Source organism: Phocoena sinus, chromosome 19 (assembly GCF_008692025.1).
Source record: "Phocoena sinus isolate mPhoSin1 chromosome 19, mPhoSin1.pri, whole genome shotgun sequence".
In the NCBI taxonomy this organism is placed as follows: domain Eukaryota; kingdom Metazoa; phylum Chordata; class Mammalia; order Artiodactyla; family Phocoenidae; genus Phocoena; species Phocoena sinus.
Genome location: NC_045781.1, coordinates 14902620 through 14930040, shown reverse-complemented (window position 1 = coordinate 14930040; position 27421 = coordinate 14902620). Strand labels below are relative to the sequence as shown.

At 37.5% G+C, this 27421-nt stretch overlaps 1 protein-coding gene across 3 annotated transcripts in view; it reads left to right on the top strand.

The window, feature by feature from the left end:
- The window catches only part of ZNF260 (zinc finger protein 260), a 57719-nt gene that overhangs the window by 6151 nt on the left and 24147 nt on the right, over window positions 1-27421 (top strand). For 2 of the 3 annotated variants that reach the window (XM_032614556.1, XM_032614555.1), the window contains exons 3-5: window positions 2368-2461; window positions 3749-3875; window positions 17673-19433. In XM_032614556.1, coding sequence (XP_032470447.1) covers window positions 2368-2461; window positions 3749-3875; window positions 17673-19075 — 1624 coding nt within the window. In that variant the 3' untranslated portion in view covers window positions 19076-19433. Of the gene's footprint in view, window positions 1-2367; window positions 2462-3748; window positions 3876-17672; window positions 19434-27421 lie in introns of those variants that run through there. The other variant, XM_032614559.1, reaches the window with a different exon arrangement.

The following is a 27421-nucleotide window of genomic DNA, read 5'->3' as shown; positions in this document are numbered from 1 at the left end:
TTGAGATGATCATGTGTGTTTTATCCCTCATTTTGTTAATATGATGTATCACATTAATTGTTTTGGGGATGGTGAACCATTCTTGCATCCATGGAATAAATCCCACTTGGTCATGGTGTATGATCCTTTTAATGTATTGTTGAATTCAGTTTGCTAATATTTTGTTCAGAATTTTTGAACCTGTGTATGTATTTCTTCTTTTGTTTCTGCAAAAAGAATTACATAAATTTGCCACATAAGTGAGACAAAGTCACAGTTTTATCACACTTCTAGGCATGTAGGCATAAGTAGAAAGTGCCAGTGGTCACCATGTGATTTGACATATCTAACTTTTCAAAGCTTTGGAGATTACATAGATATCAAATAAACAATTACCAGGAGAACAAATCATGAATTAAGACTGCTGATCAGAGATTCATGGTTTTTTAAGAAGTGGTGGTTTCTTTCAGAGGACATAGGAATGATCTGGGAAATCCAGGTATCATACAAGACCTCATTATACAAATTACACTTGAAAGGACAGTTTTATAGAAACAGAAATAAATATGCATGTAACTCTCTGTGTTGGACAGGGGAACAAGATTAAGCCTTTTATGCTCAAATTGTCACATATTAGATAGATTCTAGTTATATGTCTGCAGCTTTGTGTAGAGGCCAAGGAGATATGTCCTTTCATTTTTGAGAATCTTTGTGACAAATATTATTGAGGAAAAATTGTAATCTCAAGGCTGGACTCTGAAATGAGTTAACATTATAGGAAAGAACAGACCTGAAAATCTCAAATTTCACTGTAGCACAAAGGTGAAGCATAGAGGGAATTTTTAAAAAATAATGAAACAAGGGATGTGAAATATTCTTTGCCATTTCATAAATTAGCAGACAGCTTTTATTAGGTATGGCACTGAAAATGCTTTATGTCTTTTACTTAATTTGGTCCAGACAGCAACACTTTGAGGTAGGTCATATTGTTATTTCCATTTTACTGATGAGAAAATTAAGGCAGTTAAGTAACTTAGTAAAAGGTTACACAGTAACAGCCAAAGATAAGATTTGAAAACTGAATTTTGGATGATAGATTTTATGTTCAGATATTAAATAACTTCTATCTCTTCACTGATTCTTTATTTGATATGACATTGTGATCATACCTTCATTTACTTTAAGCATGGGTCCCTTTGTTTATTGAACATATTTATAATGGCTACTTTGAAGTCTTTGTTAAATCTGGTTGCTTCCTCACAGGCAGTTTCTGTTGTCTGTTTGGTTTTGGCTTTAGTGTTTTTGGTTTATGGGTTATATTTTCCTACTTCTTCACCCGTCTCTTGTTTGTGGAAAGTAGATATTTTAGATAGTTGTTGTAACTCTGGTGCTTTTGTCTACTTCTTCTCCCCAGGTCTGTTATTGTTATTTGCTTTCTTGTTTAGTGACTGGCTATATTAATGAAGTGAAATCTATCTCCCCCATAGTGTAAATCTCTGATGTTGCTCCTTGGGGTATAGACTTTGCTATTACCACAGTTACCCTTGGATGACAGTGGTTTTGACAGGGCTGTCTTTGAGTGTCTCTTTACCTGACCACACCAAGCTGTTAGGATCCACTGATTGTGACTGATAGCACTATTGTTTTCAGTAATGGTGTGGGGTTACACTGCTTCGCAGACTAATGAAATAAAGTCAGTGTCTGAGATTTGTTCTGACAATAGGAAGGGCTCCCCAAGTATCTTTCTCTGATCCTTTCTGACAAACTAGCCAGCCTACCGTTTAGCATTTAACTCCAATGAATTTTTCAATCTTCTTGCAATAGCCTTTCACCAAAATTTCCAGTGTTTTTGAGAATGTCCTTACCCTTGAACTTCTTCACACTCTGTTGCAAATGAAGGCAGTTCCTTTGGAGAGGGCTCTGGAGGGGATTGGGCAGCAGTCCTAGGTCTCAACTTGCCTCTTGTGGCATGGAACTCCTGCCCTATGAGCCAAGGCAAAGACAGTTGGAACCCCAGTATTCTCAGCAGTGCCACACCCATGGTACAACATACAATTCTTGTGTGGATACTAGGCAGAAGAAAATCTCCATTCCTTTGTTGCATTTGCCTGAGCAACAGGTATCTGGGGGCAGAATGAGAAATGCTGATGTTCTACTCCTCCCAGGAAGATAGTTATCTGACTGGGAACAGGGCATGAGTGGTGAGGAAGTTTGTGTCCTTGGCTGTACTAGTTTGCAGTGGAATCTTTTTCTCACTAGGATGGGATGGACAAGGAAGGGTGCAGGTTAGATTAAGATACTGCAGACTTTCACAGTTCTTAATAAGTTTTAGTAGATTTACAAATGTTTCTTCATTTGCTCTATGTTTTTATATATAATTTTTACCAGTTTCAATGGGGAGCATGTCGGTGGAGCTCCTCATGCTGTCATACCAGAAGTGGAATTCCCTGATCAATTCTTTACAGTTCTAACCATGGACCATGTAAGTTGCTATTTCTTTCTCCTTTGTGAACATTTCATTTTTCTGAATCTTCCCAGAAAGCAGCCCTAAGAGTGTACCCCACATCCCCATAAAAATCCCCATTTTCACTTTCTCGTGAGAGTTGGAGTCAAACAGCACACTGTACCTCCTATGTGTCTATCTATTCTCCAAATAATGTTCAACATTCATATGTGTTCAGTGTTTTGTTCAGAGCAGCTATAGGGTAGAAATGGAATCCCTAGATGGAGGCATTGACCAGCCTTTTTCATACTCTTGGGTAGAGAAAAAGAGCAAATGGATCCATTTGATGACATATGGGCAAAGTCTGTACTTCTGAACAGACCTATTTTTCCAGGTAGACTGGATTTGATGTTGACTAGTCTCAGTCAGACATAAATAGATTACTGTAGATTTCAGAATTGGAGGAGATCTTATCCAACTTATATGTCTAAATATAATTAAGATATTTTTCCACCAAGCAGACTACTCTGTAGCCACTAAAAAGCTATAGTGATAGCTATATAGTGATAGCTGATATATTTCCACCAAGCAGACTACTCTGTAGCCACTAAAAAGCATTGAATAAATAATTTTTCATTAGAAGTTATAATTCTTATATAATGTGAAATGGTGATTAACAGTGATGAACTTGGGGTTGTAAGAAATTTTAAAATATTGTTCATATCCCATTTTCTAAGCTAGATATTTTTCCTTTACAGAGGAACGAGGATGTAGAAATTCACTATTATTGATAATACATTCAGCAGGCATGTAGCATGCAGCGTTCATGTATACACTATTTCTTTTAATTTGTAAACTGATTATTTTATTTCCAGACGTGCTTAGCTAAGAAATCCCATAGCATGCAGGAAGATTTCTCTGAATCAAAAGGATTCTTTAAAGACCTATAGATAGTCTGGTTTGGTAGCATTAATTTCCTTACTTCCCATACCATAGGCTTCTACCCCTGGCCGATGTACTTGCTATTAGACCCCCTTCCTGTAATGCAATTCTTTTTCTTTTTTTTTAAAATTTATATTATTGAAGTATAGTTGATTTACAATGTTGTGTTAATTTCTGTTGTACAGCAAAGTGATTCAGTTATATAGATATATATTCTTTTCCATTATGGTTTATTACAGGATATTGAATATAGTTCCCTGTGCTATACAGTAGTCCCTTATTGTTTACCCATTCTATATAAAATAGTTTAATTCAATTCTTTATTCCTTATCTTTTACTCAAAAATGTTTCCTTCAATTATACTTACGTGGTTTGTTGTTTCAGGAATTGGTGACATTCAGGGATGTGGTCATCAGCTTCTCTCAGGAGGAATGGGAGTATCTGGATTCTGCTCAGAGGGACTTGTACTGGGACGTGATGATGGAAAATTACAGCAACTTGGTCTCACTGGGTAAATTTAGCTGTTTACATAATTTAGAATATGTTCTATAGAATATCAGTTGACATTCAGTGAACTCAAAGCTATCTTTTAAGAAACTTCATGTAATTTCTATGAAGTCCCTTCTCAGTCTCTTATAATTTCTACGTTCATTTATTTTTGGCTGTGTTGGGACTTTGTTACTGCGTGTAGGCTTTCTCTAGTTGCGGTGAGTGGGGACTACTTTTCAGTGCAGTGCACATGCTTCCCATTGCCGTGGCTTATCTTATTGCGGAGCATGGGCTCTAGGCGTGCAGGCTTCAGTAGTTGTGGCACGAGGGCTCAGTAGTTGTGGCTTGCAGGCTGTAGAGCACAGGCTCAGTAGTTGTGGCACACGGGTTTTTTTTTTTACATCTTTATTAGTATGATTGCTTTACAATGGTTTGTTAGTTTCTGCTTTATAACAAAGGGAATCAGTTATACATATACATATGTTCCCATATCTCTTCCCTCTTGTGTCTCCCTCCCTCACACTCTCCCTATCCCACCCCTCCAGGCGGTTCCAAAGCACCGAGCTGATCTCCCTGTGCTATGCGGCTGATTCCCACTAGCTATCTACCTTACATTTGGTAGTGTGTATATGTCCGTTCCTCTCTCTCGCTTTGTCACAGCTTACCCTTCCTCCTCCTCATATCCTCAAGTCCATTCTCTAGTAGGTCTGTGTCTTTATTCCTCCTGTCTTACCCCTAGGTTCTTCATGACATTTTCTTTTTCTTCACTTCCATATATATGTGTTAGCATACGGTATTTGTCTTTCTCTTTCTGAATTACTTCACTCTGTATGACAGACTCTACTAGGTCCATCCACCTCATTACAAATAGCGCAATTTCGTTTCTTTTTATGGCTGAGTAATATTCCATTGTATATATGTGCCACATCTTCTTTATCCATTCATCCGATGATGGACACTTAGGTTGTTTCCATCTCCGGGCTATTGTAAATAGAGCTGCAATGAACATTTTGGTACATGACTCTTTTTGAATTATGGTTTTCTCAGGGTATATGCCCAGTGGTGGGATTGCTGTGTCATATGGTAGTTCTATTTTTAGTTTTTTAAGGAACCTCCGTACTGCTCTCCATAGTGGCTGTACCAATTCACATTTCCACCAGCAGTGCAAGAGTGTTCCCTTTTCTCCACACCATCTCCAGCATTTATTGTTTGTAGATTTTTTGATGATGGCCATTCTGACCAGTGTGAGATGATATCTCATTGTAGTTTTGATTTGCATTTCTCTAATGATTAATGATGTTGAGCATTCTTTCATGTGTTTGTTGGCAATCTGTATATCTTCTTTGGAGAAATGTCTATTTAGGTGTTCTGCCCATTTTTGGATTGGGTTGTTTGTTTTTTTGTTATTGAGCTGCATGAGCTGCTTATAAATTTTGGAGATTAATCCTTTGTCAGTTGCTTCATTTGCAAATATTTTCTCCCATTCTGAGGGTTGTCTTTTGGTCTTGTTTATGGTTTCCTTTGCTGTGCAAAAGCTTTGCAGTTTCATTAGGTCCCATTTGTTTATTTTTGTTTTTATTTCCATTTCTCTAGAAGGTGGGTAAAAAAGGGTCTTGCTGTGATTTATGTCACAGAGGGTTCTGCCTATGTTTTCATCTAAGAGTTTGATAGTTTCTGCCTTACATTTAGGTCTTTAATCCATTTTGAGCTTATTTTTGTGTATGGTGTTAGAGAGTGATCTAATCTCCTACTTTTACATGTAGCTGTCCAGTTTTCCCAGCACCACTTATTGAAGAGGCTGTCCTTTCTCCACTGTACATTCCTGCCTCCTTTATCAAAGATAAGGTGACCATATGTGCATGGGTTTATCTCTGGGTTTTCTATCCTGTTCCATTCATCTATCTTTCTGTTTTTGTGCCAGTACCATACTGTCTTGATTACTGTAGCTTTGTAGTATAGTCTGAAGTCAGGGAGCCTGATTCCTCCAGCTCCGTTTTTCGTTCTCAAGATTGCTTTGGCTATTCGGGGTCTTTTGTGTTTCCATACAAATTGTGAAATTTTTTGTTCTAGTTCTGTGAAAAATGCCAGTGGTAGTTTGATAGGGATTGCATTGAATCTGTAGATTGCTTTGGGTAGTAGAGTCATTTTCACAATGTTGATTCTTCCAATCTAAGAACATGGTATATCTCTCCATCTATTTGTATCATCTTTAATTTCTTTCATCAGTGTATTATAATTTTCTGCATACAGGTCTTTTGTCTCCTTAGGTAGGTTTATTCCTAGATATTTTATTCTTTTTGTTGCAGTGGTAAATGGGAGTGATTTCTTGATTTCACTTTCAGATTTTTCATCATTAGTGTATAGGAATGCCAGAGATTTCTGTGCATTAATTTTGTATCCTGCTACTTTACCAAATTCATTCATTAGTTCTAGTAGTTTTCTGGTAGCATCTTTAGGATTCTCTATGTATAGTATCATGTCATCTGCAAACAGTGACAGCTTTACTTTTCCTTTTCCTATTTGGATTCCTTTTATTTCCTTTTCTTCTCTGATTGCTGTGGCTAAAACTTCCAAAACTATGTTGAATAAGAGTGGTGAGAGTGGGCAACCTTGTCTTCTTCCTGATCTTAGTGGAAATGCTTTCAGTTTTTCACCATTGAGGATGATGTTGGCTGTGGGTTTGTCATCTATGGCCTTTATTATGTTGAGAGAAGTTCCCTCTATGCCTACTTTCTGCAGGGTTTTTATTATAAATGGGTGTTGAATTTTGTTGAAAGCTTTCTCTGCATCTATTGAGATGATCATATGGTTTTTCTCCTTCAATTTGTTAATATGGTTTATCACATTGATTGATTTGCATATATTGAAGAATCCTTGCATTCCTGGAATAAACTCCACTTGATCATGGTGTATGATCCTTTTAATGTGCTGTTGGATTCTGTTTGCTAGTATTTTGTTAAGGATTTTTGCATCTATGTTCATCAGTGATATTGACCTGTAGTTTTCTTTCTTTGTGACATGTTTGTCTGGTTTTGGTATCAGAGCGATGGTGGCCTCGTAGAATGAGTTTGGGAGTGTTCCTCCCTCTGCTATATTTTGGAAGAGTTTTAGAAGGATAGATGTTAGCTCTTCTCTAAATGTTTGATAGAATTTGCCTGTGAAGCCATCTGGTCCTGGGCTTTTGTTTGTTGGAAGATTTTTAATCACAGGTTCAATTTCAGTGCTTGTGATTGGTCTGTTCATATTTCCTATTTCTTCCTGATTCAGTCTTGACAGGTTGTGCATTTCTAAGAATTTGTCCATTTCTTCCAGGTTGTCCATTTTATTGGCATAGGTTGCTTGTAGTAATCCCTCATGATCTTTTGTATCTCTGCAGTGTCAGTTGTTACTTCTCCTTTTTCATTTCTAATTCTATTGATTTGAGTCTTCTCCCTTTTTTTCTTGATGAGTCTGGCTAGTGGTTTATCAATTTTGTCTTCTCAAATAACCAGCTTTTAGTTTTATTGATCTTTGCTATTGTTTCCTTCATTTCTTTCTCATTTATTTCTGATCTGATTTTTATGATTTCTTTCCTTCTGCTAACTTTGGGGTTTTTTTGTTCTTCTTTCTCTAATTGCTTTAGGTGCAAGGTTAGGTTGTTTATTCGAGATGTTTCCTGTTTCTTAAGGTAGGATTGTACTGCTATAAACTTCCCTTTTAGAACTGCTTTTGCTGCATCCCATAGGTTTTGGGTTGTCGTGTCTCCATTGTCATTTGTTTCTAGGTATTTTTTGATTTCCGCTTTGATTTCTTCAGTGATCATTTCGTTATTAAGTAGTGTATTGTTTAGCCTCCATGTGTTTGTATTTTTTACAGATCTTTTCCTGTAATTGGTATCTAGTCTCATAGCGTTGTGGTCGGAAAAGATACTTGATACAATTTCAATTTTCTTAAATTTACCAAGGACTGATTTGTGACCCAAGATATGATCTATCCTGGAGAATGTTCAACGAGCACTTGAGAAAAATGTGTATTCTGTTGTTTTTTGATGGACTGTCCTATAAATATCAATTAAGTCCATCTTGTTTAATGTATCAGTTAAAGCTTGTGTTTCCTTATTTATTTTCATTTTGGATGATCTGTCCATTGGTGAAAGTGGGGTGTTAAAGTCCCCTACTATGAATGTGTTACTGTCAATTTCCCCTTTTATGGCTGTTAGTATTTGCCTTATGTATTGAGGTGCTCCTATGATGGGTGCATAAATATTTACAATTGTTATAATTTTGTCTTGGATCGATCACTTGATCATTAGGTAGTTTCCTTTGTCTCTCCTAATAGACTTTATTTTAAAGTCTATTTTGTCTGATATGAGAACTGCTACTTCAGCTTTCTTTTGGTTTCAATTTGCATGATATATCTTTTTTCATCCCCTTACTTTCAGTCTGTATGTGTCTCTAGGTCTGAACTGGGTCTCTTGTAGACAGCATATATATGGGTCTTGTTTTTGTATGCATTTAGCCAGTCTGTGTCTTTTGGTGGGAGCATTTAGTCCATTTACATTTAAGGTAATTATAGATATGTATGTTCCTATTCCCATTTTCTTAATTGTTTTGGGTTCGTTATTGTAGGTCTTTTCCTTCTCTTGTGTTTCTTGCCTAGAGAAGTTCCTTTAGCATTGCTGTAAAGCTGGTTTGGTGGTGCTGAACTCTCTCAGCTTTTGCTTGTCTGTAAAGGTTTTAATTTCTCCATCAAATCTGAATGAGATCCTTGCTGGGTAGAGTAATCTTGGTTGCAGGTTTTTCTCCTTCTTCACTTCAAATATGTCCTGCCAGTCCCTTCTGGCTTGCAGTGTTTCTGCTGAAAGATCAGCTGTTAAACTTATGGGGATTCCCTTGTGTGTTATTTGTTGTTTTTCCCTTGCTGCTTTTAATATGTTTTCTTTGTATTTAAATTTTGACAGTTTGATTACTATGTGTCTTGGCGTATTTCTCCTTGAATTTATCCTGTATGGGACTCTCTGTGCTTCCTGGACTTGATTAACTATTTCCTTTCCCATATTAGGGAAGTTTTCAACTATAATCTCTTCAAATATTTTCTCAGTCCCTTTCTTTTTCTCTTCTTCTTCTGGAACCCATATAATTCGAATGTTGGTGTGTTTAATGTTGTCCCAGAGGTCTCTGAGACTGTCCTCAGTTCTTTTCACTCTTTTTTCTTTATTCTGCTCTGCAGTAGTTATTTCCACTATTTTATCTTCCAGGTCACTTATCCGTTCTTCTGCCTCAGTTATTCTGCTATTGTTCCCTTCTAGAGTATTGTAAATTTCATTTATTGTGTTGTTCATCGTTGCTTGTTTCATCTTTAGTTCTTCTAGGTCCTTGTTAAGTGTTTCTTGCATTTTGTCTATTCTATTTCCAAGATTTTGGATCATCTTTACTATCATTATTCTAAATTCTTTTTCAGGTAGACTGCCTATTTCCTCTCCATTTGTTAGGTCTGGTGGGTTTTTATCTTGCTCCTTCATCTGCTGTGTGTTTTTCTGTCATCTCATTTTGCTTATCTTACTGTGTTTGGGGTCTCCTTTTTGCAGGCTGCACGTTCGTAGTTCCCGTTGTTTTTGTTGTCTGTCCCCAGTGGCTAAGGTTTGTTCAGTGGGTTGTGTAGGCTTCCTGGTGGAGGGGACTAGTGCCTGTGTTCTGATGGATGAGGCTGGATCTTGTCTTTCTGGTGGGCAGGTTCACGTCTGGCGGTGTGTTTTGGGGGTGTCTGTGAACTTATTATGATTTTAGGCAGCCTCTCTGCTAATGGGTGGGGTTGTGTTCCTGTGTTGTTAGCTGTTTGGCATAGGGTGTCCAGCACTGTAGCTTGCTGTTCGTTGAGTGAAGCTGGGTGCTGGTGTTGAGATGGAGATCTCTGGGAGATTTTCGCTGCTTGATATTATTTGGAGCTGGGAGGGCTCTTGTGGAACAGTGTCCTGAAGTTGGCTCTCCCACCTCAGAGGCACAGCACTGACTCCTGGATGTAGCACCAAGAGCCTTTCATCCACACGGATAAAGAGGAAAAGGGGGAAAAAAATCATAAATCTTGCTCTCAATGTCCACCTCCTCAATTTGGGTTGATTCGTTTGTTGTCTATTCATGTATTCCACAGATGCAGGGTACATCAAGTTGATTGTGGAGCTTTAATCTGCTGCTTCTGAGGCTGCTGGGAGAGATTTCCCGTTCTCTTCTTTATTCTCACAGCTCCCAGGGTTCAGCTTTGGATTTGGCCCTGCCTCTGCATGTAGGTTGCTGGAGGGCATCTGTTCTTTGCTCAGATAGGACGGGGTTAAAGGAGCAGCTGCTTCGGGGTCTCTGGCTCACTCAGTCTGGGGGGAGGGAGGGTACGGAGTGTGGGGTGAGCCTGTGGCGGCAGAGGCCGATGTGACTTGCACCAGCCTGAGACGTGCTGTGTGTTCTCTTGGGGAAGTTGTTCCTGGATGCCGGGACCCTGGCAGTGGCGGGCTGCACAGGCTCCCCGGAAGGGGAGTGTGGATAGTGACCTGTGCTTGCACACAGGCTTCTTGGAGGTGGCAGCAGCAGCCTTAGCATCTCATGCGTGTCTCTGGGGTCCGTGCTTTTAGCCGCGGCTCGCGCCTCTCTCTGGAGCACCTTTAAGCAGGGCTCTTAATCCCGTCTCCTCACGCACCACGAAACAAAGAGGGAAGAAAAAGTCTAGACTTTTCCCCCAACTCCTTCCCGGCTAGCCATGGTGCACTAACCCCCTGCAGGCTCTGTTCACGCCGCCAACCCCAGTCCTCTCCCTGCGCTCCCACTGAAGCCCAAGCCTCAGCTCCCAGCCCCACCCGCCCCGGTGGGTGAGCAGACAGGCCTCTTGGGCTGGTGAGTGCCGGTCGGCACCGATCCTCTGTGCGGGAATCTCTCTGCTTTGCCCTCCGCACCCCTGTGGCTGTGCTGTCCTCCACGGCTCTGTAGCTTTCCCTCTCTGCCACCCACAGTCTCCACCCGTGAAGGGGCTTCCTAGTGTGTGGAAACCTTTCCTCCTTCACAGCTCCCTCCCACTGGTGCAGGTCCCGTCCCTATCCTTTTGTCTCTGTTTATTCTTTTTTCGTTTACCCTACCCAGGTACGTGGGGAGTTTCTTGCCTTTTGGCATGTCTGGGGTCTTCTGCCAACATTCAGTAGGAGTTCTGTAGGAACTCCCATGTAGATGTATTTCTGGTGTATCTGTGGAGAGGAAGGTGATCTCCACGTCTTACTCTTCTGCCAATTTCCCCTCCTTCTCCCCGGCACATGGGTTTAGTTGCTCTGTGGCATGCGGGATCTTCCCAAACCAGGGCTTGAACCCGTGTCTCCTGCATTGGCAGGTGGATTCTTAACCACTGTGCCACCAGGGAAGTCCTTGGATTTGACTTCTAGTATACATACACTGTATCCTTTGAGATATTTATTATATTGTGTTTGAGCCCAGAATTGCTAAAATTTCTTTATTACTTTCTTGCCCACCTTCTGGGAGAACAGCTAAGATACTGTGTCCTGAGTTGTTATGATTATTAAAAGAATTTGTATAATTTATATTGTTACATTGGCAAATAGAAGTCATATTCATTGCCTGACACAAGTGTTGTCTTACACCTGCTATGGGGTTAAAGAACTTTGCATTTAACGTTAAGTCAGTATTCCAGCAAGGACCTTTTAATGTTTTAGAAAGCTCCTTGTTTTCCTCTCAGCTCACATAGTTCTTGCCTTGTACCAGGCCCCAATTTAAGCCCTTTTAATATACTGAGTTATCTAATTCTACAACCCTATGGCATAAATACTACTTGCATTATTGTTCTTTGAAGAGATTGCTAAGACAAAGAGTATTTAGGCTACCCCTCCAGGGTTACATAACTAGTTAGTGTCAGAAGCAGGTTTTCTTACCCAAGCAGTCTGATGCCAAAGTTGATATTCTTAGCTGTTACAACATACTGCCTCTCAAGGCAAAGAGATAGCATGGGTTTAAATAAAAGAAGACATTTCTTTACCTGTCTGGTAAAGTATTTATACAGCTAGCCATTAACAATCAAAAGCTATGATGGGCTAAAGTATACTAAACCAATGAAAATCAACAAATCCATAATGATACGTAAATAAGAGGTCAGAAAATTTATACTCTCTTTATACTTTGTAATTCTATGGTCACTTTAAGGTGAATGTTCTTTCAATCTTCTCATATTTATCTTCTCTGAAGTCTTTCATTTCAACCTCATTTATTAAAAACTTAACCAATTCTCAAGTGTTTTTTAGAATTGGTTATGATTCTTATATATTTCTATATATTATGTTACATTTCTTTGTTGTAAACAGAGTGTTCCATTTCTAAGCCAGTTTTGACTGCCTTATTAGTGGAAGGGAAGTTGCCCTGGAGGGTTATGAGGAATGTGACAAGTAAATGGGGCTAGGTGAGTGAGGACTTGATGAAGCAAGGAAAGCCATCACCAGAGTAAAAAGCCCAGCCTGTCCAAGAGGAGGTTGGCCCCTGTGATGTTTTGGGGAAACTCCCTTTAAACCCATATGGGAAAAAAGCCTGATACTTGGGGAAGGAAATTAAGATCTTCCCCAATTCAACCAACATTTCCCCTAGTTCCTCTTGTATTTAGACTTACATAAATGTCTTCACTGACAAAAAAATCTTGGTCATTTATATAATCAACACTTAATCAGTGTGTACAGTAATAGATATTGTGTTAGCCCTATAAGTACAATGGTAAGAAAGATCAATACAGATCTAATGTCATGAAACTAACATACTAGTAAGTGAGATGTATAATAAATAGGTAAATAAATGATTAGAAAATATATCATGGATAGTGATATGTGCTATAAAGAAAAGTAAGCAAAATAAAGGGATGAAGAATAATGGAACTAATTCAGATATTATGGTCAGAAAGGGATCTCTCTGGTCCTACTTTAGCATTCTATGAATACACAGTTCCTCATCAACAATTCACTTAATGCTTTTTACAATTGAAAACCTTCATTTAAATCAGTGTTGTACTAAGTCCGTCATTCCTTCTAATACATCTAATTAGTTACCCTCATGCTACTTGATAAACTTGAAATCTAATGGAAAAGGCAGCAAGTGTTTGATTATACTCTTTATATGATTTGTAACTAATTAGCCACCTCAAATGGTGCACTTGAAATTTTCTGACCTCTTATTTATGTATCATTATGGATTTGTTGATTTTCATTGGTTTAGTATACTTTAGCCCATCACAGTCTTTGTTGATGCCTAGCTGTATAAATACTAATTCCTTATGGATTTTTGTGTACCTTTGACTTGATTCTTTATTCTTTGAATTTACTATTGCTTTCTGAAGCTTTCCCAGGCTCACCCTATACCTTCCCTATCCCAGACCAAACACCTGAATTGGTTAAAAATGAGTTCTTCTGGTTTTCCATGTTTTATGTGTTTTGTTCCTTTTAAAAAAATTAATTCTAGCTATAAATTTTTAGTTGTTTAGTTAACATGTTTAGGTACACAAAGTACTTTTTACCCTCTTTTGATTATTGTATTGTCAAAATGGTGGTCTCCTTTGATGATCTGTGTCTTTTTGTTATGGTTCATTAATATTATAAAACATTCTTGCTTCTGTCACAACAGTCAAGGGCACATCTTCTACCTTACCTGCTCCAGGTCGTGACTCAGATCTTTATTTTAGGAGCCATGGTTCATTACCTGGTTTATTGCCACAACCTGGGCAATAGGCATGCTTATGATTTTTTGTTTCATGGGAGGTAAGTCTTTGACAATTTTATCTCTTTCTAGCAAATTGTTCATTTTTCAACTTTTATGGCTTCTGGGGTTTTCAGTATTTATTTACCTAGAAAATAATTCATAAGTCAACATTTTCAAATTGGTTGACATATGAGTCTTATAACATTTAAAAAATACCCTCTGTGATGGTTCTTTCATTTGTCATTTTTTTTAATAGATCTTTATTGGAGTATAATTGCTTCACAATACTGTGTTAGTTTCTGTTGTACACCAAAATGAATCACCCATATGCATACATATGACCCTATATCCCCTCCCTCATGAGCCTCCTTCCCATCCTCCCTATCCCACCCCTCTAGATCATCGCAAAGCACAGAGCTGATCTCTCTGTGCTATGCTGCTCCTTCCCACTAGCTAACTACTTTACATTCGGTAGTGTATATATGTCGATGCTACTCTCTCACTTTGCCCCAACTTACCCCTCCCACCCCATGTCCTCAAGTCCATTCTCTATGTCTGCATCTTTATTCCTGCCCTGCAACTAGGTTCATCAATACCATTTTTTTTTTAGATTCCATGTATATGTGTTAGAATATGGTATTTGTTTTTCTCTTTCTGACTTACTTCACTCTGTATAACAGACTCTAGGTCCATCAATCTCACTACAAATAATGCAATTTCGTTTCTTTTTATGGTTGAGTAATATTCCATTGTATATATGTGCCACATCTTCTTTATCCATTCATTTGTCAATGGACATTTAGGTTGATTCCATGTCCTGGCTATTGTAAATAGTGCTGCAATGAACATTGTGGTACATGTCTCTTTTTGAATTATGCTTTTCTCAGGGTATATGCCTAGTAGTGGGATTGCTGGGTTATATGGTAGTTCTATTTTTAGTTTTTTAAGGAATCTCCATACTGTTTTCCATAGTGGTTGTTTCAATTTACATTCCCACCAACAGTGCAGGAGGGTTCTCTTTTCACCAAACCCTTTCCAGCATTTATTGTTTCTAGATTGTTTGATAATAGCCATTCTGACTGGCATGAGGTGATACCTCATTGTAGTTTTGATTCGCATTCCTCTAATAATTAGTGATGTTGAGCATCTTTTCATGTGCTTCTTGGCCATCTGTATGTCTTCCTTGGTGAAATGTCTATTTAGGTCTTCCATCCTTTTTTTTTTTTTTTTGCATTACACAGGCCTTTCACCATTGTGGCCTCTCCCGCTGTGGAGCACAGGCTCCAGACGTGCAGGCTCAGTGGCCATGGCTTACGGGCCTAGCTGCTCCACAGCATGTGGAATCCTCCCAGACCGGGGCACAAACCCGTATCCCCTGCATCGGCAGGCAGACTCCCAACCACTGCACCACCAGGGAAGCCCCTTCCATCCATTTTTTAATTGGATTAAGTTCCATTTGTTTATTTTTATTTCCATTACTCTAGGAGGTGGGTCAAAAAAGATCTTGCTGTTGTTTGTGTCAGAATGTTTTTCCTATGTTTTCCTCTAAGAGTTTTATAGTGTCTGGTCTTACATTTAGGTCTTTAATCCATTTGGAGTTTATTTTTGTGTATGGTGTTAGGGAGTGTTCTAATTTCATTCTTTTACATGTAGCTGTCCAGTTTTCCCAGCACCACTTATTGAAGAGGCTGTCCTTTCTCCATTGTATGTTCTTGCCTCCCTTCTCGTAAATTAGATGACAATATGTGTGTGGGTTTATCTCTGGGCATTCTATCCTGTTCCATTGATCTACTTTTCTGTTTTTGTGCCAGTACCATACTGTCTTGATTACTGAAGCTTTGTGGTATAGTTTGAAGTCAGGGAGCCTCATTCCTCCAACTCCGTTTTTCTTTCTCAAGATTGCTTTGGCTATTTGGGTCTTTTGTGTTTCCATACGAATTGTAAAATTTTTTGTTCTAATTCTGTGAGGAATACCACTAGGAGTTTGACGGGGATTGCATTGAATCTGTAGATTGCTTTGGGTAGTATAGTCATTTTCACAGTATTGATTCTTCCAATCCAAGGACATGGTATAGTTCTCCATCTGTTTATGTCATCTTTGATTTCTTTCACTTTTTATATTTGTTGATTATATTCTTTATATGTTCTCTAACTCATCACATTCTGATTCTATATTTATTGAATTCTCCTCTCACCTTTTCTTTAGGTCACTTTGTTCTTTTCTGTCTTCTTGAATGGAATGTATACATTGGTTTTCATTCTTTCAGTTTTATCAATATAAGTGTCTAAATTCTTACTTTCTATGTGATTCATATTGAGTTTCATAGATTTTTAATGTGCAATATTTTTAACGCCACCATTCCCTGAAAGTTTTGTAATTTCAGTTACATTTCTACAATAACTAAACAGTTATTTGATAGAAAGTGTCTTCATTTCTAATTGGAAGTACTTTTAATTTACTGATACTGGCATTCATTTATGATTTTATTGTTTCAGTCAAATAATGGTGTTTGCATTATTTCACCTTAATTATACATAATTCAGTCACAGAAATTATTTTTGCCTTTTATCATGCAATGTATTTCAGTCACTTTGGATTTTCCTTAGGTTGTTCCCTCATCTGATTGTCAATCTCCAGCTAGGTCCAAGAGATCTTTTGTTACAAAGTGCCTTACACTCTTGCCCACCTTCACCACATTTTACATATCATTCTGTTACCAAATTCTCCTTTTCAGCCACAGGTTTACTCAGAATTGCATAAGCTTTAAAATATGGGAAATACCTATTATAATATCTAAAACATTCTGATACTATTTTAGGCAGTATAGCAGTGGTTAGCTTTGAGAATAAGAAAATGGAAAGGAATACCTGGGAAAGAGCATGAAGGAAAACATTTAAATATAGACTAGGATTTCAGGAGGATAGATGAATAATAGTGAAAATGTTACTGAAGAGAGGTAAATAAAACACCATCTTTATTGGGATGAAGAAACTCATGATTTTGCATAGGAGGAAATTAACAGCAGTGATGGAGACAGTATGCGTAGGTGGAGAGGCAATTGGAAAACAATCACTTATAAACACTATTATATATATGAATGTATCTTACTTACTATATTATAATTTTCATGTATATAAATTTATATATATAAAATCACTGTAGTGTAGTGTGAGGTTTTAAAGGCATGGAGATTCTTATAGTTATATAATTATTCTGGTAATTGTGTTCTCCAGTGACTTCTTTTTGTAATATTGGCTTTTATTCTCACATTGCTTTCAACCAGTGATTTGCTTTTCCTGTAATTATAAATTACTATGACCTTGGAGCTTGCTATTCAGTGGCACATAGAATGATTTTATTTGTCCTTTTGGAGTTTAATAAGGAAATAAACTATGATAACAGAGAAAATTACAGATTACACAATTGGAAAAATGGGTATGAGGGCAAGGAACTAGATATTGGAATAGAGATATAGATATGAACTTACTTAGAGTCAGCTAGTACCTAATTTCAGAGGGTGGTAACTTTTAGACCCAGACAACAAAAAGGAAGTAGTATATAAGGATTCCATTTCTGAGAAATGAAATATCTTGTGGGTATCTCTAAATGATAGGAAATGTGGTTTGATGCAGAAGGTGAAAATGATTAGGTGAAAGGGGATAATGGATTAAAATGTTGTTTTACAAGCAGCACCCTGTTATCGATGATAAAGTATTGGGATTATATTGTAGAAGAAGAAAAGTATCAGAAAATTGTTAGTATGTATCAATAATCAAATTTTGACCTGTATTTTTAGTATCTCTACAAGATACTGATGACTAATTTCCACATCTATAGGTGTTGATTCAGTTTATCTGGATTAGTTCATGAACATCAGTACTTGACAAGCTTACTAGGTGATGATCAACACCAAAATTTCAGACCCACTGACTTAATCTATTTCTCTTAGCACAAACCTCACAACCTTATGTTATACTCTTATCATTCTCTGAGTTCTCTTTACCTTTCCTCAAACTTCATAACAGTATTTTAATCATTCACTTATACTGTGAATTATTTTCAGTTTTTCTCCTGTGCATTTTATAACTATTTTTTAATTGTTTTTTTCCCTTTCTTTCAGACTTGGAATCCAAGTGTGACAAAGAGACTTTATCTACAGAGAAGGACATTATTGAAAAAAATGATTCTCATTGGGAAGTAATAGAAAGTAGTAAATTAGTTGGCCTTGAGAACTCCATTGTCAGAAATGATTGGCAAAGCAAAAGGAAGACTGAAGTGCAAAGACCCGAAGTGGGATATTTCAGTCAAATGAAAATCATCTCTGAAAAAGTACCCAATTACAAAAATCATAAATCTCTTACATTACATCAGAGAATTCATGGTAGTGAGAAGCCCTGTAAGGAATTTGGGAAGGTCCTTAGTTGTGACTTAAACTTTGATGAATATGAGAAAATATATACTGAGAAAACCTCTGAACATAGTAGATATTGGAAAACCTTTGGAGTAGATGACCCACATACCCTACAACTTAATATTCATACTGGTATGAAACCTTGTAAATGTATGGAATGTGGGAATGCATTTAGTTTTTGTGAAGACCATAGTGTACACTGTGATGATCAGAAGTGCTATAAATGTAAGCAATATGGAAGGACTTTTAGAAGAATTGAAAAAATCACTGCACTTCAAAGAATTCATGATGGTGAGAAACCCTATGAATGCACTTTCTGTAGGAAATCGTTTAGAGTGCATGCACAACTTACTAGACATCAGAAAATCCATACTGATGAGAAACCTTACAAATGTATGGAATGTGGCAAGGACTTTAGATTTCATTCACAACTAACTGAACATCAGAGAATTCATACTGGTGAGAAGCCATACAAATGTATACAATGTGAGAAGGTCTTTAGAATTCGTTCACAGCTTATTGAACATCAGAGAATTCATACTGGTGAGAAACCTTATGCATGTAAAGAATGTGGGAAGACTTTTGGAGTCTGTCGAGAACTTGCTCGACATCAGAGAATTCATAGTGGTAAGAAACCCTATGAATGCAAAGCATGTGGAAAGGTATTTAGAAACAGTTCATCCCTGACTAGACATCAGAGAATTCATACTGGTGAGAAACCATATAAATGTAAGGAATGTGGGAAAGCTTTTGGAGTAGGTAGTGAACTTACTCGACATCAGAGAATTCACAGTGGTCAGAAACCTTATGAATGTAAAGTGTGTGGAAAGTTCTTTAGACTTACTTCAGCCCTTATTCAACATCAGAGAATTCATAGTGGTGAGAAACCTTATGAATGTAAGGTATGTGGGAAGGCCTTTAGACACAGTTCGGCCCTTACTGAACATCAGAGAATTCATACTGGAGAGAAACCTTATGAATGCAAGGCATGTGGGAAGGCCTTTAGACATAGTTCATCCTTTACAAAACATCAGAGAATTCATAATAGTAATAAACCCTATGAATGTAAGGAATGTGGGAATGCCTTTAGAGCGGGCAGGCAACTTACTTGACATTGAACAAGTTGTACTGGTGAGAAGATTTTTGAATGAAAGACATATATAAAGCCCATTTATTTCTGAGTTTCATTGGAAAAATATGTGTATTTAAGTTATCGCAGAGATTCTACCTCAATTAAATCTATTTCCAGACTTTATGGCCACTCTAGAACTAGAATTATTCATTCATAAGTGAGATATACTTTCAGCTTTGTTCAATATCACCAAATATTTCTCCTTTTTATATCAATTAACATTCTGAATATCCGTTTATGTAGGATGATGCCTATCAATCCGTTTCTTAAATGCATGGGAAATGTATTTCCCTAATTATTAATTATTTGAATTTTTTTTTTTTTTTTAATAAAGCTTTATTTATTTATTTATTTTGCGGTACGCAGGCCACTCACTGCTGTGGCCTCTCCCATTGCGGAGCACAGGCTCCGGACGCGCAGGCTCAGCGGCCACGGCTCCCGGGCCCAGCCGCTCCGCAGCATGTGGGATCCTCCCGGAACGGGGCACGAACCTGCGTCCCCTGCATCGGCAGGCGGATTCCCAACCACTGCGCCACCAGGGAAGCCCCTATTTGAGTTATTTTCATATGAGTTTCTTTCTTTTTTTTTTTTTTTGCGGTACACAGTCCTCTCACTGTTGTGGCCTCTTCTGTTGTGGAGCACAGGCTCCGGATGCACAGGCTCAGTGGCCATGGCTCATGGGCCCAGCCGCTCCACGGCATGTGGGATCTTCCCGTTCCGGGGCACGAACCCGTGTCCCTTGCATCGGCAGGCAGACTCTCAACCACTGCACCACCAGGGCAGCCCTCATATGAGTTTCTTGTCCAGGGATGTTTTGCTTACAGTTACTTTTGGTTTTTGTGTTTTTGGCTATTTATTGTTTTTGGCTTAGTGATTTGTAATATTGCTCAAATATATCTTTTGCATTCTAACTTTTTGCTTGTTTTATATGGCATACTTATCTTCTCCAGAGAGTTAGAACCCCCAGACACTATGTGATTTTAAAGTCTTGTGGTCCTGCAAGGTGTTTGTGTAGATTTGTTTTGTTTTGTTTTCTCTTGATTTTGTTTTAATGGTAGATGTTTTAACTTTTCCATTGTCATCAAATGTTTGAATTCTTTTTGAATTTCTATTTTGTTTTGACACAACAGATTTCCCTAAATACCTTTTGCAACACAATTCCTTTAAGGAGCCTTTTCACCTCTAGGCAGAACCAGTAGGCATCCAAATAAAATGAGCATTTTAAATATTTCATAAAATATTCTAACCCAATCTTACGTCTCTTAAATTTGTTAGGCAACTTTAAAAGTAGGAGAAAATCTACAGCTATTGCAATGATTATAAACTGGTCACTAAAATTAAGAGGGTTTACAACGCTGCCTATTTACCATGTCTTCGATTGGGTTCTGTATCTATTTATAATTTTCCTTTTTATTCCATTCAGTGTTGTCTTACTGTGTTTTGGCAGTTGGAAAATCAGTAGACCTTTGATTTTAGCAATCTCCCCTGACCAGAAAAAACGAAAAGACAACAAAAAAATGAGACAGTTAGGGCTTCCCTGGTGGCGCAGTGGTTGAGAATCCGCCTGCCAATGCAGGGGACACAGGTTCAAGCCCTGGTCTGGGAAGATCCCACGTGCCGCAGAGCAGCTAGGCCCGTGAGCCACAACTACTGAGCCTGCGCGTCTGAAGCCTGTGCTCCGCAACAAGAGGGGCCGCGATAGTGAGAGGCCCACGCACCGCGATGAAGAGTGGCGCCCACTTGCCGCAACTAGAGGAAGCCCTCGCACGGAAACAAAGACCAAACGCAGCCAAAATTAATTAATTAATTAATAATTTAAAAAAAAAATGAGACAGTTAATAAGGTTGCAAATCTTAGCTATTCATCACCTCTTTCTTATGACAGTTGACCTGGTTCTATAATCAAAGTGATCAAAAGCCACTGGTTATTAATTTTTATAAGAAAATTTACCTGTTATATTTACATACATTTACATCACTGTCATTCATTAGATTTTAATTTAATTTTATTTTTTTTAGATTTTAATTTTTGAGATTGGTATCTTGCCCAGTTTTGCATGATCAGCAGTAGTAAGGTTTTCTCATTGGGTATACTGAGCTATGTTTTCTTTACATATTCCTTATTAGTAATTTACTTAAGTTAGCAGTTATTAAAAGTATGTAACTGATAGATCATTCATGTCCTACAGAGTAAAAGAATGGGTCTCTGTTGTTACCCGTATTAGGATACTTGCTATTTCATATCTTTGAAATAGTTCAATTGTATTATAATTATTAATGTTGTTATTAATAGCTCACTCTATTTACTGAGCTGTCATGTGACCACACTGCTGATTTGCTCTTATATCCTACTCTACCTGGTTATTCTGAGTTACCATCAATGCTGATTAATTTCCCTCTTCTTGCACAGTACTTCAGAGCTACTTGCCCTACACTTCTTTGTATGTTTTTAATGTTTTTTGCTTGCTCGAACAAATTAAAACAATGAACTATCCAAACCTTATATACGGACTTAAAATTAATGACAGAAATAAAATAACCATGTGGCTTGACACTTATTTTTTGAATCATTAATAAATGAAAAAAAAATACAACACATCCTTATTGTCTCCCTTATTTGTAATTACAGCTACATTTTGTTCACATTACATTATTTTGGTCACATTACATTAACATTTTTCTTTGAATTTTGTTATGAACTCCTGTCATTTCACAGACTGCTAATCTGATAAACCAAAATGTAACATTTGGTACTTTTTCTGGTACTTTTTCTTGGTGATCAAATTGATAAAATTTATTCCTAAAAAAAAAAAAAAAAAATTTATTCCTTTCTATTTGCATTTGTTCCTTTATCCTTTCCACATTTTCCCTAGCCTACTTGGAAGCTTTGGGTTCTTTCCCCAAATACAAAGGGATGTTCCAGACCTATCCTGTTTATTGCTGTCCTGAACCATAAAATTAGCCACTGCAAGGAAAGGATTCTGGTTCAATTTAATGGTGAAGAATTCTAATTAATATATGTAAAGGGAATGAGGGAAATAGGAAATCACCATAATAATAGTGGTAATTACATACAAAATCCATTGATGGATGGTAAAAGTTGAAAGTGAAAGTATAAGGAAAAAATGGAATATTAGAATTGTTTCAAAGTATCTCTCCCAAGTAATTACAAAAATAAAACATTGCACACACCCCTTTAACCAAATAATCACCAACAGTGAGACACTGGCATCAAGGTGATGCACTAAGAAGGGCAAACACTTGGGTAGTATTCTCACCAAAACATGCGTAACTATGTTCTAATAATGAAGGAACTGCAGGCAGACCCAAAATGAATACCCTTTTGTAAAATAACTTGCCCAATACTCCAAAAGTTCATAACTTTTCTAGGTCATAAAAGGCAAGGGAACTAAATACAATGCCGGATTGTGGATTCAATTTTTGGAACATTAGTAGAGAAAACTTGATGAAATTCAATCAAACCTGTCATTTGATGATAGTATTGTTCCCAATGTTAATGTCCTGGTCTTGATCATTATACTACAGTAGTGTAAAATGTTAGTATTAGGCAAACTCGGAGAAGGGCATATGGAAGCTCTGTAGTTCCTCTTGCAATTCTTTGTTTTTTTTTTTTTCTTCTTTCAATTCTTAAGAATAGAATTTATTTTTTTAATACTCTGTTTCCAGTCAAAATGGGAATAATAGAGGCAGGATTTACCTTCCTGCCTAAAATAACAAAACACTAGATAAAATATGAGAAATAAAGGTTTTCAGACATTGGACACCAGGCAACACAATGGTAATGCCTAAGAAAGTATAAACAAATGTGATCCACACACCTGACCCAGCCTACTGCCTAGAGAGCATTTCCACACTTCAGCACTGTGAGGGGGAATACAAGGGGAGCTTTGTAATCTCCCTAAGTAGACAAGATGGAGCTGAGAGTCCAGGGAGGCAGTGATGGCTAGAGTCTGCAGGGCAGAGTATTGAGCCAAGTTCTCATCAGTGCATGGGATCAAGGAAACCACCTGAGGCCAACAAAAGAAATGCTTAAGAGCACAGGTAATCCTTGGAGCTCACACAGAGCCAGGAATAGTTTGTGTCCCCACCAGCAAGAGTGGTAAACCTCATAATTTATAGGGCACTGGTTAGATTACTCAAAAAGCTATTGCCTCAGTAGATAGGCGAGTTAGCACTAGATTAAGGCTTTCCTAGTCCCACCTAGCAGAGCTTAAAGCAAATCTTGAACAAATTGTTTCCAGGTAACATAAGTATATTACAGAACAAAGTTTGAGTATATTTATAGAAATGCAAAAATACCAAGCACATTGAAGGTAACTTTCATAATGTCTGTAGCAAATAAATTTTACCAGAAGTGTAAATAAGCAGGCATACATGACTATAATGCAAAAAATCAATAGAAACACAACCAGAACTAGAAATGACAAAAATAGATCTTGTATTTAATAATAGATACTGACAATACAAAAGTCATAACTATATTCTACATATCCAACAAGGAAGAGAGATTGATCATGTTAAGTACCAATGTCGAAAATATTTAAAAGACCCAAGCAAATCTAGAGGTAAAAACAACAATGTCTGAGACATAAAAATACAGGTGCTAGGATTAATAGATTAAACATTGCAAAAGCAAGCATTAGTAGACTGGAAGACATAGCAATAAAAACTATATAAATTGAAACAGAGAAAAACAGACTGAGAAAATAAGAGTATCAGAGAGCTGTATGACAACTTCAACTAGCCTAATTATGTGTAATTGAGATCCCTAGAAAAGAGGAAAAAGAATGGGCAGGGGCCGAAAAATAATTGAAGAAATAATGGCTAAGGGACTTCCCTGGTGGTGCAGTGGTTAAGAATCCACCTGCCAATGCAGGAGAGACGGGTTCAAGCCCTGGTCTGGGAAGATCCCACATGCTGTGGAGCAACTAAGCCCACGCACTAGAACTACTGAGCCTGCGCTTTGGAACCTGTGAGCCCCAACTACTGAGCCCGCATGCCAATAACTACTGAAGCTCATGCACCCTAGAGCCCATGCTCTGAAACTAGAAGCCACTGCAATGAGAAGTTCGTGCACCACAGTGAAGAGCAGCCCCCAGTCACCACAACTAGAGAAAGCCTGCGCACAGCAACGAAGACCCAATGTGGCCAAAAATAAATTAATTAATTAAAATAATGGCTGAAAACTTTCCAAATTTCATGAAAATTATAAACCCACAGGTCCATGAAGTTCAACCTATCCCAATCACAAGAAACATGGGGAACAGGGGGTATTACTCCAAGGGAATCATAACGAAATTGATTAAAATCCATGCCAAAGAGAAAATCTTAGAAGCAGGGAGGGGGAGAAATATCCTGTATGTGCAAAAGAGCAAAGATAAGAAACCATACCTCTGGACATGATGGAGTAAACACACTTTGCCCTATTACTCTCCACTTATTAGACTTAAAATCCATGGAAAAAATACATGAAATAAACTTAAGAAGAATCTGAAAGTTGGAGTAATGAAGGCCAAATCTATTGACATTGGGATTCGAATAACAACCCAGCCCAGTGGTGAGTTCCCTGGCAGAAGACTGGGTGTTTTGTTGTTTTTGTCTCCCCATATATTCCTATCTGAGCACCAGAGACTTGAAATTAGAAATACCACCAGGTGCAAACAACTACCAAAACACCAAACAATAACAAAAAAATAAAACACCCAAGGTATGCTTGCTTTTCCTATCCAAAGGGCTGAGAAGGTTGCTGCCCTGCAGAACAATACCCTATTGACAATGCCAACTCTGCATTAGCTGAACACTTTAAAAATGCCAATCCTTCACACTACTATGCACAACAGCTAGCAGCACCATCCTCCCTTCTTGCCAGTAAGCATCTGCAGAGGCCTTGTGTGTGCACAGCCTAAGATCCCAGCCCAGCAGTAATGCTTTTTCTCCCAAGCAATGGGCATATGCAGGCGCTGTGTGTGTGAGCAGAGACCTGACTGCCATCCTGGCCCATCAATAATGGGCATCTATAAAGATCATGTATGTGATTAGAGCATTGACTGCCAACCTAGCCCAAGAACCATGAAGCACACCTCATTTCCTGGCTGGCAGATGCATTGAGAGTGTGTAAGTACAACTGGGGCATTGACTACTGTTGCGACTTGGCACTGACAGACATTTACAGGGGCAATATGTGAATTATCACTCCAATGAAGCAGTAACAAAGGTCCTTTCCCTTTCCAGCCAGTGGGGGCTCCAAATACTATGTGTGTAAAGAGAGCCATGACTAAATTCCTGCTTATCAACAAGTAACAAGATTTACATAGGAACCAGAGTGTCATAAGATTATAACCCAAATCATTGGGGTACAGTCAAAACTTACTCATCCTAGCAAGAACAAAGAATATTCAACTTGAATGAAAAAAGACCAAAACAAACCAAGATGACAAAGATGTTGGAATTATAAGGATTTTAAAGTTACTATATAAAAATGCCCAAATAAACATGGAATGCACATAAAAACAGAGCTCCAAAATACATGAAGCAAAAATTGACAATTTCACAATAGGTAGAGCCTTCAAAGTCAGTTTCAATATCAGCTAGAACAACTAGGTAGATGGTCAACAAGAAAATAGAAGACTTGAACAAACTATGAATCGCTTAGATAATAGGCATCAATAGAAACTCCACCCCATAAGAGCAAAATACACATTGTTCTCAAGCATATACATATAAAACATTCTCCAGGATAAAACACACTGAGACATGAAACAAATCTTAATAAATTTAAAAGGATTAAAGTCATACAAAGTATATCCTTCAGTCACATGATATTAAATTAGAAATCCAAGAAATTTGAAAAATTCACAGATATTTGGAAATTAAACACATTACTAATTAACCCTAAGGGTCAAACAAAAAATAAGGAAAATTAGAAAAATATTTTCAGATGAAAATGAACCTAATGAGATGCATATAAAGCAGCACACAGAGGTAAATTTATAGCTGTAAATGCTTATATTTTAAAAAAGAAAAAGAAATCTCAAATCAGTAACCTAATTTTGCAGCTTAAGAAGCTAGGGGGGAAAACCTAAAACAAGAAGAGGAAGGAAATAATAAGGAATAGATGACAAATAAATGGAAGAGATAATAGAAAAAATATATAAATGAAACCAAAATTTGTTTCTTTAAAAGATCAACAAGGGACTTCCCTGGTGATCCAGTGGTTTAGACTCTGTGCAAGGGGCGTGGGTTTGATCCCTGGCTGGGGAACTAAGATCCCACATGCCGCATGGCACAGTCAAAAAAAAATTTTTAATCAAGTAAAAGATCAACAAAATGACAAATATTTGGCTAAAACCACCATGAAAATAAAAAGGGAGAAGGTACTAAAATCCAGAATGAAAAAGAGGGCTTAACTACCAACCTCACAGAAATATAAAGTATAATAAGGAAATGCTATGAATACCTGTATCCCAGCAAATTAGATGACTTACAAAACAAATCCCAAAAAAGACAAAATCTACCAAAAGACACACAAAAAAAATGGATAATCTGAATATGTCCATATTTGTTAGAGGAAATGAATAACAACCTTCAAAACAGAAAGCATCAGGCACAGATGATTTCACTGGTGAATTCTACCAAATGTCTAAGGTAGAAATACTAATTATCTGTGATCTATTCCAGAAAATAGAATGATGTCCTAACTCATTCTATGAGGTTGTCATTACCCTAATACCAAAATCAGATAAAGACATTGTAAGGAAGGAAAATTACATACCAATATCTCTCATGAATATAAAAGCAAACATCCTCAACAAATTATTAGAAAATCAAATCCAACAAATGTAGAAAAGTAATTACATACCACAGTCAAGTGGGATTTCTCCCATGCATGCAAGACTGGCTCAACATTTCAAAATCAAGTAATTTATCATATCAACAGGCTAAAGAAGAAAAATCATATGATCATATCAATAGATGCAGAAAAAGCATATGAAAAGATTCCATACTCATTCATTATTAAAACCCTCTCAGGAAACTGGAAATAGAGGAAACTTCTTCAATTTGATAAGAACATCTACCAAAAACTAACAGGTAACATCATATTTAATGGTGAGGAAATAAAGGCTTTCCCTCTAAAAGCAGGAACAAGGGAAGGATATCTGCTCTCACCACTCATTCAGTATTGTACTGGAAGTCTTATCCAATGCAACAAGAAAAAGAAACCGTATACAGATTGGGAAGTAAGAAATAAAGCTATCTGCAGATGACATGGTTGAATGTGTAAAAATCCTGAAGGATGCTCAAAAAAC